The following is a 13,738-nucleotide window of genomic DNA, read 5'->3' as shown; positions in this document are numbered from 1 at the left end:
AAAGGTTCTGTGAAATTCGTTACAACTTAAAGAGGTCTTGCCATGTGAAATTTGGGATTCATTATAGTCGTACTTTTTCCCAAGAGAAACTTATCTATCGTGTGCCTTAGATTTAGCTTCTGAACTCTACAAGTCAGAGCAGAATGTTGTGCTCAATACACTGAATAGACCGAACTCAGTAGACTAAAATGTTGTGCTCAATAAACGCTTGTTATTAACGGAGTTCATTGACCATGTCGGGCATTTCCCATTTGTACTCTTCCCTGATTTTCCTATCAGGGAAGGAGCATCAATACTGATTCATGGAACAGAAGGAACTGATTCCACACTCCAGGTGACCTCCCTGGCCCAGATCATCTTGGAGCCAAGAAGCAGGACCATCCGTGGTTTTGAGGCCCTGATTGAAAGAGAGTGGCTGCAGGTGAGAAGAGCCGTTTGCTTCACAGAGGAACTGCTCATTGATGCTGTGATCCTGGTTTGTGTGGTAGCTGACATAATGTGTGAACTTTTGATTGATTAAAATTTCTAAATGGTATGTTTAATTTCCTGCAGGCCAGTTAATCTGTCTTCTCCTCGTTTCTGGATGTCTCTTTGCCTGTATTCCTCACTTGACCCTTCCTTCACTTGGCAAACTCTTGTTGGCTGTGCTTTGTCACCTACAGGAGAAACACAAAGAATGGGAAGCGTAGTGCGGTCTCCCAGAAGCTGGGTCTTGACGGAGCAAAGACACAAGCAGTCGGGGAATGGGGAGTGGGGCCTGTAGTTGCAAGGAAAGCGCTTTAGCCCCTTCTGCCTTTTGCTCATGCTGCTCCACCCTGTGAAGCTTCCTTCACAGATAAAACTGAATCGTGTCATGTTGGATGGTCACCAAAATAAAGGTCTCCTTCATAACGGGGGTTGGTATCCTCCACAGAGACTGCTTTTGAATATACTTTTACTGTGTAACCTGGTAAATAATTGTATTTGAACACAAATGCTTACATATCTTGAAAGCAGACATTTTTCTGGCAAAAAGAATATCTTGCCCTCTGGTTACAGTTCACATTTATTATGTACTAATGTTGTTACGTACACCATGTCCACCCTGCCTGACAACTGACCTTACCTCTGTTTAAGTCAGACCATCCTAAGTTTATGCTCCATATTTGACGTAAGTCTATTGAGCTATATTCCTCATGATGCATGGTAGACAGGCAAATGAGTATGACTGACTTATTTATATGTTATTTTAATGGCTATCAAAATTCTGTGAACCACTGTAAAATTTCTGTGGCATTACCTTTGTCACATACAGTAGCAGAAGGACCCAGAGACAAAGCAGATCTGTGAAATTCCCAGCAGAGTATGATTTGTGTTAAGGTCAGTATTTGGGTTCTGAACAAGACAGTCAAATGAGTCTTAAATTTACTTTGGTCAGTAGGTGGCAGACCCATGCCATTCTTTCTGGGAGAAGAGGGTAATTAAGGACAGCTTTATCTCCAGTAGAAAAGTACTCATAAAGATCTTTCAACACAATAACTTTTCATATATAATTAGAGATTTACTGTCAGAGCTGACGTTATAAAGTTGATCAGAGTTCCATATCTGTCTCCACTTAGGGTGAGGTTTGTATAGTGTACAAGACAATCTACAGCGTTAGATAGAGGTGATGATTCTTCTTTGTTTGTACTGAGAGCTTATGTTCTTTGACTTTGCTCCAGATTTTGTAGACCTAGAAAGGTTTATTTTGTAAGTTTATTATTACTTAAGTTCGTTATTCTTCCATAGGATATTCCAAGGGCAATGCAGTTCCTGTGGTCACACCTTAGCTGCACAGCCTCATTAAGGATTTGGAAGTGTGTCTTTTTCCTTAGTTGCTGCAACTATTTATTTTATACCAAGAAATCATTAATCTGTACAACAGCTACCCTAATTATATGATGTTCCAGGTACTAGGAGTGTCACTGTAATTGTGTGTACTGGTGTCGGTTCTGTGATTGTGTGTAGTGGTGTCAGTAGAATGCTCTGTCATGTGATCTCACCAGGATATGACTGTCACGCCTCCATCTTCCCCCAGGCTGGTCACCCGTTCCAGCAGCGCTGTGCACAGTCAGCCTACTGTAACACCAAGCAGAAGTGGGAGGCTCCTGTGTTTCTTCTCTTCTTGGACTGCGTGTGGCAGATCCTTCGTCAGTTTCCCTGTTCTTTTGAATTTAATGAGAATTTCCTCATCATGCTCTTTGAGCATGCTTATGCTTCACAGTTTGGAACATTTCTGGGCAACAATGAAAGTGAAAGGTGAGTACACTGCTCACATGGGGACCTTTCCTTTTCCCTTGTTTTGGCTACTTTCTAAGTAGCCAAAATCTCCTAGGAGACCACGATTTGGCTCTATGTTAAAATTAGAGCCAAATCTAGGGCTACAGTTAATTATAAGTTAAATGACCTGAGGTATATTCTTATTATGAGACAATCTCATGCTAGGTGAGAGCATGTCCTAGACTTTGTTCTGTTAGATTAAAATTAGTCCATACATGAATTAAGGGGCAACCATTTTAAATGTTAATTTCTTGACATAGGATCATAGCATCTTACATGTGGAAAAAACTTTAATTTATAATTTAGCTCTTCCCTCTAATTTTATTAAGAAAGTAAGATCCAGAGAAGTTAAGTGACTTTTCCCAGGACGTACAGCCAGTTGGTCATCAAAAGTGCGGCCTAGATCAGTGATCCCCAACCATTTTGGCACCAGGGACCGGTTTCGTGGAAGACAACTTTTCTGTGGATTGGGTGGTGGCAGGATTGGTGATGGTTTTGGGGTGAAACTGTTCCACCTCAGATCATCAGGCATTAGATTCTCATAAGGAGAATTCTCATAAAGGCACACCCTAGATCCCCGACATATGTGGCTCACAGTAGGGTTTGCACTCCTGTGAGAATCTAATGCTGCTGCTGATCTGACAGGAGGTGGCAATACGCGCTCACCTGCCACTCATCTCCTGCTGTGTGGCCAGTTCCTAACAGGCCACGGACCCTTACTGGTCCATGGCCTGGGGTTTGGGGATCCCTGGCCTAGATTACAGGTCTCCCCCCTCTTGCTCTAGACTTTGTTACACCTAGAAACTGTCCTCAGGCCCAGAGTAACAAACTCACCTCCCAGCCTGGGCACCATCAAGTGTATAGTTTCATTTAGAAGATTGACATCAGAATGATTCTTCAGGGAGGTTGCCTGGTGATCTCTTTAGGTACCATCACCAGGCTTCCTTGCCTCATTACTGGCAGCCACCGTTTTCTAAAGCATGTGCTGCTTAGCCCTGTACTCTGGTACTGCTTAGCACTGTACTGTACTCTGGCAGGGAGGGACAGGAGGGATTGGCAATTTCTGTAGCCAAGGAAGTTTGGACAATGTGCATAATATCGTCTCTGCTTAGAGGGTCACAAACACATAATCATTAAAGGCTTTAAGACACCCTTCAGTAAAGCAGTGTATATAACTTTAATTCAACATTTAAGAAATGTGTTTGATGATGAATTTTTTTTGGTGTTGTACCTGTTAATATCCTCAGGACTAGCTTTCAAGAAGGGATCAAAATAGATTCCCATTCTGCTTCCCGGTTGGTAGAGGCTGCCAGCAATGCTGAATGGGAAGGATTCTGAAGTGGTGTCAGGCTCAGCCAGAACAACTTCAGTGGTTGGCCGGCCATGGGCAGGGGGCACAGGGCTGGAGGCAGTGGATACAAGAATGTCCTGTGCTTGTCATCCCTGGTTCCTGGGAACGGAGCGTGGGACATGCCATCCCAGCGGTGAAGGTCCAGTGCCACATAGGCTCTTTGATTATGTGGATTATTTTTATTGCTTGCTCAAAAAGAATGCACTAAGTTGCACATAGCTCATAAATAATGTGGTTTCAGAGACAAAAGTGACTTCATAATAAAATTTCAATTTAAAGGAATTCTTATGAGAATTGAATGTATTATCTTTTTGGTTGATGTAAGGTTTGCCACAGGCTGTCTTTCAATCTGTGTTAAAATGTATTTTTTTCTAAAACATGCCAATCAACTGTTAATCCTTCTCTGACAGTTTATTACATGATAAAGGGTGTTCCAGAGTTTTAGAATTATTATGAATCCTATTCATTGTATGTGGATATAGATTAAATATGTATTTACATCAAGATTCACATGATTTTTCATCTTTGACAATCTGTATTTTATGTACATGTAATTTATTTTCCCTAAAAGCTAAGTCTCTAAAAAATTTTAAGTTTTGTTTAAAATTTGACCCAACCTCCATTTTTAATATTAATATGGGCATAAGAAGGATACAGTGGACTTTGGGGTCATGGGGGAGGTAATGGAAGGGGGACGAGGGATAAAAGACTACAGATAGGGTTCAGTGTATACTGCTCAGGTGATGGGTATACCAGAATCTCACAGATCACCACTACAGAACTTACTCATGTAACCAAATACCACCTGTTCCCCAATAACTTACGGAAAAATTAAATTTAAAAATCAAAAAAAAAATTAGAGAGTGGTTATCAAACAATGTAAATAATAAAGACCCTGGGGTCTTTCAGGCATTCATATTTGTAAGCTGTCCTGTTTGTGTCTGCACAACAAGCCCTTTCTTACGGAAACTATAAAAATAAATAGGACATAAATGTCAAAAAGTGTATAATTTTTGTGTTTATATTGTAGGCTTCTCAGAAACAAAAAGGTTAGTTTTTTTTATACTGAGCTATTTTTAATTAAAATAGAATACCAACTACAACAGAGGACTTTTGTGTATGGTCATGTTCTCTGGGTTAAGGTTTAACACCAAACCTGATGTGACCAGACTGTGTTTTTATCCTCCTGCCAGCTTCTTGGAAGCCTGTAAAATACTCTTTGTCTTGTTGTTGTTGAGAGTTCTAATGCCGATTGAGCATTTTGACAAATCTATTTATTTCTCAACATTTTGTTTCTCTACTAAAAGTCTTATGTTCTATCTTCTTCCATACTGAGAAGAAATCGTCCTAGTAAGAGGAGCACTTAATAATGATGGTTATAAATTAATTACTTTAATGGCAGTGTTCTTTCTTGAGCAGGTGTAAGTTGAAGCTACAGCAGAAGACAATGTCGTTGTGGTCCTGGGTCAATCAGCCCGGGGAGCTGAGTCAATTCACCAACCCCCTCTTCGAAGCCAACAACCTTGTCATCTGGCCTTCAGTTGCTCCGCAGAGTCTCCCACTGTGGGAAGGTAAACCGCGCCTCCTTTGCAAACTTCCTAACGGTCAGGTGTCCACGCGGCTTCCTGTGGGTGTGTGCTGTTGGTGATGTATGAAGATGGGGAGCTGGACGTGGCCCTCAGACCTGTGTGAATTGTCATTCTCAATGTGGGCATGGTTCTGTCTTTCAAATCAGTTAGCTAGCCACACTTTTTTTGTTTTCAGTTCCCATTGAGAAATTAACAGTGTTTCTTTACGTTGCTGTTTATGTTGGATATTTTTTCTAGATAAGAAAGTATATTACTCTTTGCCTAAGAGAGTTGGTAGGTAGTTGGGACGTGAATAAATTGTAAGCTCCTCAGGGAGGGTTTCTGTCCCTTAATTAAGCAGCCATTAGGATAGGTTCATGTGTTAAATGGTATTAAAGAGTTACATGGCTGGGCATTCCAGTAAGTTTCTATAAATGGGTACAAAATACCATGAATGCAGTAACACAGATATTTCACTGTTCTTATGGGACTATATGCTTCATTTTTAAATCTTTGTCTAAAGTAGATTTTTTTATATACACGGATTTTTCCAACTACTGAAGCTTAGCCCCGTAAGTATTGAAGCTTGTTAATTAAAAAATAACCAAAATCTGGCCAGGTGTGGTGGCTCACACCTATAATCTCAGCACATTGGGAGGGTGAGGTGAGTATATCACTTGAGGTCAGAAGTTTAAGACCAGCCTGGCCAACATGGTGAAACCCCGTCTCTACTAAAAATACAAAAATTAGCCAGGCTGATTGGGTGGTGCAGGTCCGTAGTTCCAGCTACTTCTGGAGGCTGAGGCAGGAGAATCACTTGAATCTGGGAGGCAGAGGTTGCAGTGAGCAGAGATGACACCACTGCACTCTAGCCAGGGTAACACAGCAAGACTTTCTCAAAAAAATAAAAATAAAAATAACCAAAATAAACTATATAGTTTTTCATTAAACAAAGACTCTAAAATAACATTTAATTTTTTAAAATTAGTTTGAAGATAATAAGCACATATTTATTCATGTTTATATTTAACAGCATAAAGTATACGTAACAAGAATGGTAGCTGTTTGGTAAATTAAACCGAATTACCATTAATGCCAATTGTTACACCATGTTCTAGTATGTTATACTCTCAAAGGCAATTCATGTGTGGAAAACTATTTGCCCTTTGTGGAAAGGGGTCTCAGATGCTTTGTCCTCTCAGTCTGAGACCAAGTCAGTTTCTGTCTCTTCTCTGGATGTCAGCTGTCACATCTAGTTCCTCTTGGCTTATCTGTCATTAGTGGCTTCCTTCCCCCTCAGTTCATGCTTCTAATCTTATCTATCGAAGCGTCCCCTAGTTAGCATTGTGGGGAAATGGCCTTAGATGGTCTTGAGGTTCTGGGTGTGAGCTTTAGTGCTTTGATTTGTGAAGGGATGGTGACTGCTCAGAACTTCTCTTTGCTTACTTTCGTGATTGTTGTCACAGTCACAGTACAGGGTTTGTGATCTCTTAACTGAGAGGTTACAGTATTCTTCCTGTTTAGGACTTCTGGGACAATGTATCTAAAAGCCACTGTCATGTTTAATAACTGAAATGAGCATAGCTGTTCGGGAGAAAACCCCTGTTGGGAGCTGGGTGGCCTGAAGGATGATTCAATTGCTTTGTACCAAACCTCCTTGTGGAGCTTAGAGATAAGTAGTGGGATGAAATCCTTGTTCTGTGGATTAAGTCCTGCCATGCCAGAGTTTCAGTATGTGTTTCATGCTCCTCAACCTAGAGCTGGGAGAAAGAAGCTCTCTATTGGGTAAAATCCTATGGTAGGCAAATATATTGGATGAGACTGCTCTTCGGCCTTAAAATGTCTCTCTGCTGTTTACATTTACATCACAGCTAACCATTAATATTTAGTAATTCCTGAATTAGAAGAATCAACATGGGCGGGTCAGGCTTTACACTGTGGTTCTGCTTTCCCTTTCTGATAGAGCCTGACATTGGGACCTGCCTAGAAGGGCCCATTAGGACCCAGGCAGTTTGGTTTGTAGAGAGTGTTTTAATGAATCATAAAACCTTTGTGAACTTGCCAACTGGCGGGTGCAGCCTGGAAGATTTTCATGCCTCCTTCCTTGAATATCTGTAAGGCATTGTTTTGGTGTGATACAGTTAACATAGGCCTATGGAGAGGAGAAAATATTTCCTTTTGGTTCATAATAAAAGGATAATTATTATTATTTGGGGAAAGAAGCAATTGCCTGCAGAATTGAAAGATTGCCTCTCACGTAACAGGGAGAGAGGCATGTGAGCGCATGGACTACAGTTCAGCTTTCAAATAACAACATATGTGGTTCTGCTTTTACCGTAGTTGTCACTTTTCTGGTGAAAATGTTTTCACACATTTAAGGGATCGTACATGTCTGAGCAAAATTCTATAATTATAAATGATTTATATTGTGAAATTGGAAAGTTGATGACATTGTAAATTATCATCTTGTTTTCCTGAATATATCATAGAATGGTGTTTGGATCTATTTGATAATTTTGGGGGATATTTCTGAAGAATCAGCATGTACATGCAAGTAGTGACTTTTCAGATACTGTATTCAGTTGCATCCTTTTCAGTACCTCAAGATTCCTGTGTATTTTAGATTATAATAAAACACAGGTGTGAGTTGTGGCAACAAAAGAAAAAAGAATGTATAATACATAAATTACATCTTATCCACAAATATAATTTTAATCCAGTGTTTATACCTTTCTTCCTTCTGTTTTCCATTCCTGGATTCAATAGGCATTTTCCTGCGTTGGAATAGGTCCTCTAAGTATTTGGATGAAGCATATGAAGAAATGGTTAACATCATTGAATATAATAAGGAATTACAAGCAAAAGTCAATATCCTTAGAAGGCAGTTGGCAGAACTGGAAACAGAGGACGGGATGCAAGAGAGTCCCTGAAAGGTCTCCTCGCACCGTTTGCAAGGACCTTCCTGGGCCTGTGTCTGCCGTTCTCTCCTTGTGCCCTTCAGTTCACTTTTACACAGTAGCCTTGAAGTGAAGGCTTTAGACGTGGGACCCCTCTAATGTAATGGATTTCTCAATACTGTATGAATAATGAAAGTTACTATCATAACTCACGTTTCATGTGGCCTGTTAGGCCCTGTCACTTTGGGAGCCGGGAGGAGGTGCTAGTCATTTTATTTTTATGTGAAATAGATGACCTATTTAATGCCGTTTGTGTTTCATGCCATTTTATCCAAAGCTTTTCCTCTGTGTCCACTCTCCAAACAGCATTCCACAGCAGTCAAGGAGACAAGTAATCTCTCTAGGGACTATTTGGTGGTTTAAAAAAAAAAGGTCAGACTTTTAAACACTCTTACCATAGAAATGTTTTTCAAAATGGCAGCAATTGATAAACCAAGGATTTTGTGTTGAACAAGCCATTTCCAGTGTCTTTCACATAAAATAGCCATTTGCTTTAAAATAGTTTTGGACTAACAAAGCTGAATCTATCCTCATTCTTGTTTGTCAAGAAAGGAAAATCTGTTATTCAAGGTAAATTATTTCTACAAGGGCAACAGGTATGGTCCTCTGATATTTACATTAAGAAGAGTTAAATTTATTTTAACGTAGACACTAAAAGTATGTGCAATATAGAATTAAAGAAGGAATTTGTTACTGATTGAGAACTGTTACTGTTGAATTGGTTTTCAGGTTTGGACCATACATATACAATGTGTATCAAATGCTGGTTGTAAAATTAAACCATCATCTAGAATAGAGTTAATTTGTTATAATCAAGGTACAAATACGGTTTTCTTAAACCAGAGATGCACCGCCCTTGTCTAAAGTTCTTATTGTACTGGTTTGTATGCGTATGTGCGTTTTATTGTGTGTGGTTTTTTTTTTTAATTTGTAAGTATTCTAAGAGTTTACTAATACCAAGGTGAAAATTTTCACGTTGACCTGAGCCTTTTGCAAATTTATTTTGGCTCTATTGATTTGTCCATTATGCGTTAGGCAAATACAACTTAAGTGGAGGGGGAAATTTATGAATATAAGATAGCTCTGTGTTTGAAGCCTCAGAAACATATTTGAGTGTTTCAGTGTTGTAGAAACAGTGATGGCTGCATTCACGCTCTGCTAGTCTATGCCTGCAACTCCACATGTTTGTGGTTCAGTATTTCCCACCTACACTTCTGTTTGGTGACATTGTTCATTTTAACAAATACGACCAATTCTAGTTTTTCTTTAAAAGGATAGTTTATGAGTAATCTTTAAAACTATTTCCATACCATCTGTATGTAACCATTTAGAAGAGAACACACTACACTGCACTCTGCTTTAGAGCTGTGTGTTGAGCTAAAAATATTGTTTTTTAAAAATCGACTGGCAAAATCTATGGCCACACTGAGAAGCCTTTGAAAATGGCAAATACTTTTCATCACCAGTTGCCCAAGTTTCATCTTTTTTCTGCTTCCTCAGCCTTGTAGCAAAGGCTACTCAGCAGCCCACAGTCTCTTTGGGAAAATTTGCCTGCCGCCTTCTTTAAGCTTAGTTTATTTTTGACTTACTTTCTTTGCTGTAGTTATGAACCTTGGGGCTTTAAAATCCCATGGCAAGGAGCATAAGAGATGTTCTCATAGCTCTGCGTTGTGTGGAATGTCCATCTTAGTTTTGTAAAAAAAAAAAAGGAAAGAAAGAAACAGCCCTCACTCTTTTGTGGTCCCTCAAAATTGCTTGATATGCCTGTTAATACAGCTGACCTTTTTGTTTTCTTCTCTTTTTGTCTCAAGATTGTATATGAAGGAACCTTTTCTTCTCAGCTAACAGGTGTATAAGGAAAACCATCTAGAGGTTTTCTTTAGAAGTGACTCCCATTAGCCTGGTGTGGTGGTGTGTGCCTATAGTCCCAGCCACTAGGGAAGCTGAGGCAGAAGGATCCCTTGAGCCTAGGAGGTTGAGGCTGAGTGAGCTATGATCGCAGGAGGCCACTCCAGCCTGAGCAACAGAGTGAGACCCTGTCTCTAAGTAAAGAAAAAGCCAGAAGTGACTCCCACTGCTTCTGTTGATCAGCCATAGGGCTTCCATGGGTAGAAACTTGCAAGGGAGTTTGTATTAGGCCTGGTCATGGAGAGATGATGTACCATCAAGGTAGACCCGTCTTCCTGATGCACATTTGCTGTGCGAGCCAGAGTACAGTCATAGCACGGTATTCGCATTTCGTTTGTGCTGTCTTACCGAGACAACAATCTATACTGTTTTGGCAAGTTTGCATTTTAGTATTAATGTACAACTAGGAATTGTCCAAACATCTGTTTACAGGTTGTAAAAATCAACTTTGGTATCAGTGTATGTTCAAAAGTATTATTTGGTAATCCAAATATTTGAGTTTTCCCAAAGCCAAAAGCTGTCAAAAATAAGTCCATTATCAATATAATTTGAAGAGGTTTTTAGTAGTACTGTTAAGTTCGTCCTTTCTTGGATGAGAAGAATAAATGACATGGATACACTCCTGAGAAGACACTTGTTAAACGTTGCATTGGAGAGTTGCCTTTGGTAGATGTGGCATTAAACACTTGAATGAAGAGAACGGTGGCAGAATGAGTGAGCAAGTGGATTGCCCCGGAGGAGCCAGTAATAATCACGTGAGAAATCATCAGATTCCTGCGTATTCAGCATCTTTTCTATTCATGTGGAGTGAAAGCTGGTTTTTATATGGGAGATACATAAAGTAGGCCCCGCAAAGAATATTTTTAAAATACAAAGGATCATCATAATCCTCTTATCGAACATATAAGGATCCTCAGATTTAAATAAATACTTTTCTTTTTAATCAGAAGAACATTGTTGGTTGATTATATATTTTTAAAAACCTGAAACTTTTTTGGTGGCAGGACCTTTCAATAAATATTTGTTTGGTCAAAAATTTTTATTTTTATTTTATTAAATGGGAAGAAAGCAAGCAGAAATAGTAAAATTCAGTAGGTTTAAAACTCTATAAATGTATTTTATTTCCAAGAAAACTTAGGGTCTCAAAGCAAGATTTTAAAGTGATTTTTGAGAAGACTTGGGGGGACAATGATAGACATTCATGTCAAATCCCATATGGGGGATTTTAAAACATTTCTTTGAACTTTGAGACCTGATTTAGAGATGGGATTTTATTGCTTTTTGTTTTAAAGGATGAAATTTCGTGGCATTTTATTCTTTGAATCAGTCAGTATTTGGTTTATGTTAAATGAAAAATCAGTATCATGGAAAAGATTTGACCATAATTTAGTCTCCTCAAGTGAAAAACAGGAATAACGTTTAGTTGCACTTTGAAAAATCTGCTTAAAGGCATAACTCTTGTAGTTGTCTGGTTTCAGGAATAGCTGTTTGAATTGTCAGTCTAAAGTAGGTCATCAGGTTCACTTATTATCAGACCTTACTCTGGGATAAAGGTTTTGGTATTTGCCCACTTCTAGATAGAATCAATGAAAACGACACAAGCGTTTTATGAGCACTCTTTATCAGAAGGGTATTTCCTGGACCAAAAATGGGCAATAGTTACGATAGTTGATCCTCTGTTCTGGAGGCTTTAACATTTATCAGAGAATGAAGTCATTCAGTACATTTGATAAAGTGTTGTTGTTGTTGTTGTTGTTTTAATTGAGCAACCTTCAGAACTGAAGAGGTTCAGAGAACTTCCCAGGCTTATACTATACCTCAAGACTACATAGATTAGCTACTGCTTGTTCTTTCACATGGGCTGGGCCTGTTCTCCTCCTCCAGACCTAGTATTCTAAGTTATTACCACATAGTATTTTTATGTTGCCCATCATCTTAAAGAACATTAAAAGACTCATTTCTCCATTTACATTTATTCTTAGGTGATAAAATATATACTGATACTATAACTTTCTTATAGTATCAGTTTTCTTTATTTTCTTGAATAAAATTGCTTCTACCTTTGCTTGGTCTTTATAATCCACTGTCCACAGCATCTTCCTTTAAACCAGTAGTCCCAGAAGAGACCCTCTGAAATTCTAGGACTGGGTATTAGAATGTCTAAACTTGTTATCTAAATCCTTTTTAAGAAACTTAATGTCCTAGCTCTTGAACTACACTGTGGAACAGTAGTTTGTGCCCAATTTAGTGGAAGATATTGAGGCTCACTGTAAACACTACATTGTCCTGCAGAGTAATTCTGATGAGAATTTACTGACTTCTAGAGCCATTCTCTTTAACCGTCTGCAGGTCTAAGGATTAATTAACTATATTTGTGATTTGTAATAAAACTGAGTTGTACAGCGCTGCCTGTGTATGTCTGGCCAACACGTTTACAATGCACGTTATCTTCGGAGAGGTGAATTATTCTACAGAATACACCCTAAATCTCATTGTTTAAAACCTTATTGATCTAATACCATCTACACAAAAACATGTTGTACTTGCAGAACTTAGTTTATAAAAACAAAGAATGTGTATTTCTTCAATAGCCGGGTATTTGGATTGTTCTCTTGATATATTTGAATGTGACTCTTGGATTTAAGTGCACTATTATTCATGGCTTACACAGTAAAATTGCACTGTATGGCAAATGTGTCTATAAAATGTATGCCTTGCTAAAACCTCAAGAGTGCTGTAAGGTATAGGTTTCTATATTGTGAACCTGTCTACTCACACACATATATATACATATAGTCTTAGGGGAAAAAAAAAAAGCTGAACTTTTGTAAGTCTGTGTAACGTTTTAATATTGTTTATAATATTCACTAAGTGATAATTTCACCTATATCCTATAACTGTAATCATTCACCTTGGGTTGGCCAGTTTGTCAAGCTTGGTTTACTGAATCAAGAAACAGTCTTGTCAAATGTGGTACTGTTCTTAGTGTGTGATATTTGTGTATGGTGTTCCTCTGCCTCAGAGGACAATTGCACAGATGGCTAATGTTAAATTTCTATAGACAATAGTAATAAAATTTGAATATATTTAAGTGCTAATAAATTAAACCTGTGGGCTTACTTTAAGTTTTTTCAAATACTGGTGAAGGTTTGGATGGTGTTTCAATTAAATCTGCTATATATTTTTTACCTTACATTTTGAAAAAATTGAGATCTGCAAAAAGGTTGCAAAATGGTACACTGATCTCCCTAGGTTGTTCCTAGATTTAATGATTGTTCACCTAGATTGAATGATTGGTAACATTTTCCACGTTTGCTTTAATACCACGTATGCGTGTGTGTTACGCTGTTATTTTGCTGAAACATCTGAGTTAGCTGCAGACATTGTGACCCTTCTAAATACTTCACAGGTATCGCCCAAGAATTAGGATTATGTATTCTACATATTATTGATTTAGTATGTATTAATATAAACAGATGAATCAATGAGGGTAAAAGGAAAGCTCTTTCTAGAGTAGAATGCCAGCTATTAAATGTAGAAAGAAAATGGAATTAGCCACTATTTGGCAAATTATTACAGTAATCATTGACTTAGGCAATGCCCGTTAGTGAATGGCAAAACTAGCAGGTGATGAAAGTTTGTGAAGAACAGAATAT

At 38.5% G+C, this 13,738-nt stretch overlaps 1 protein-coding gene across 1 annotated transcript in view; it reads left to right on the top strand.

The window, feature by feature from the left end:
- The window catches only part of MTMR9 (myotubularin related protein 9), a 40,742-nt gene extending 30,200 nt beyond the window's left edge, over positions 1–10,542 (top strand). Inside the window, exons 7-10 of the mRNA XM_023225279.2 lie at positions 280–421; positions 2,057–2,277; positions 5,069–5,220; positions 7,984–10,542. Of these exons, the coding sequence (XP_023081047.2) occupies positions 280–421; positions 2,057–2,277; positions 5,069–5,220; positions 7,984–8,147 (679 nt within the window). The 3' untranslated portion in view covers positions 8,148–10,542. The remainder of the gene's footprint in view (positions 1–279; positions 422–2,056; positions 2,278–5,068; positions 5,221–7,983) is intronic.
- Positions 10,543–13,738: the final 3,196 nt, after the last annotated feature.

Source organism: Piliocolobus tephrosceles, chromosome 7 (genome assembly GCF_002776525.5).
Source record: "Piliocolobus tephrosceles isolate RC106 chromosome 7, ASM277652v3, whole genome shotgun sequence".
NCBI classification, from domain to species: Eukaryota; Metazoa; Chordata; class Mammalia; order Primates; family Cercopithecidae; genus Piliocolobus; species Piliocolobus tephrosceles.
This window is presented reverse-complemented; position numbering and strand designations above follow the sequence as displayed.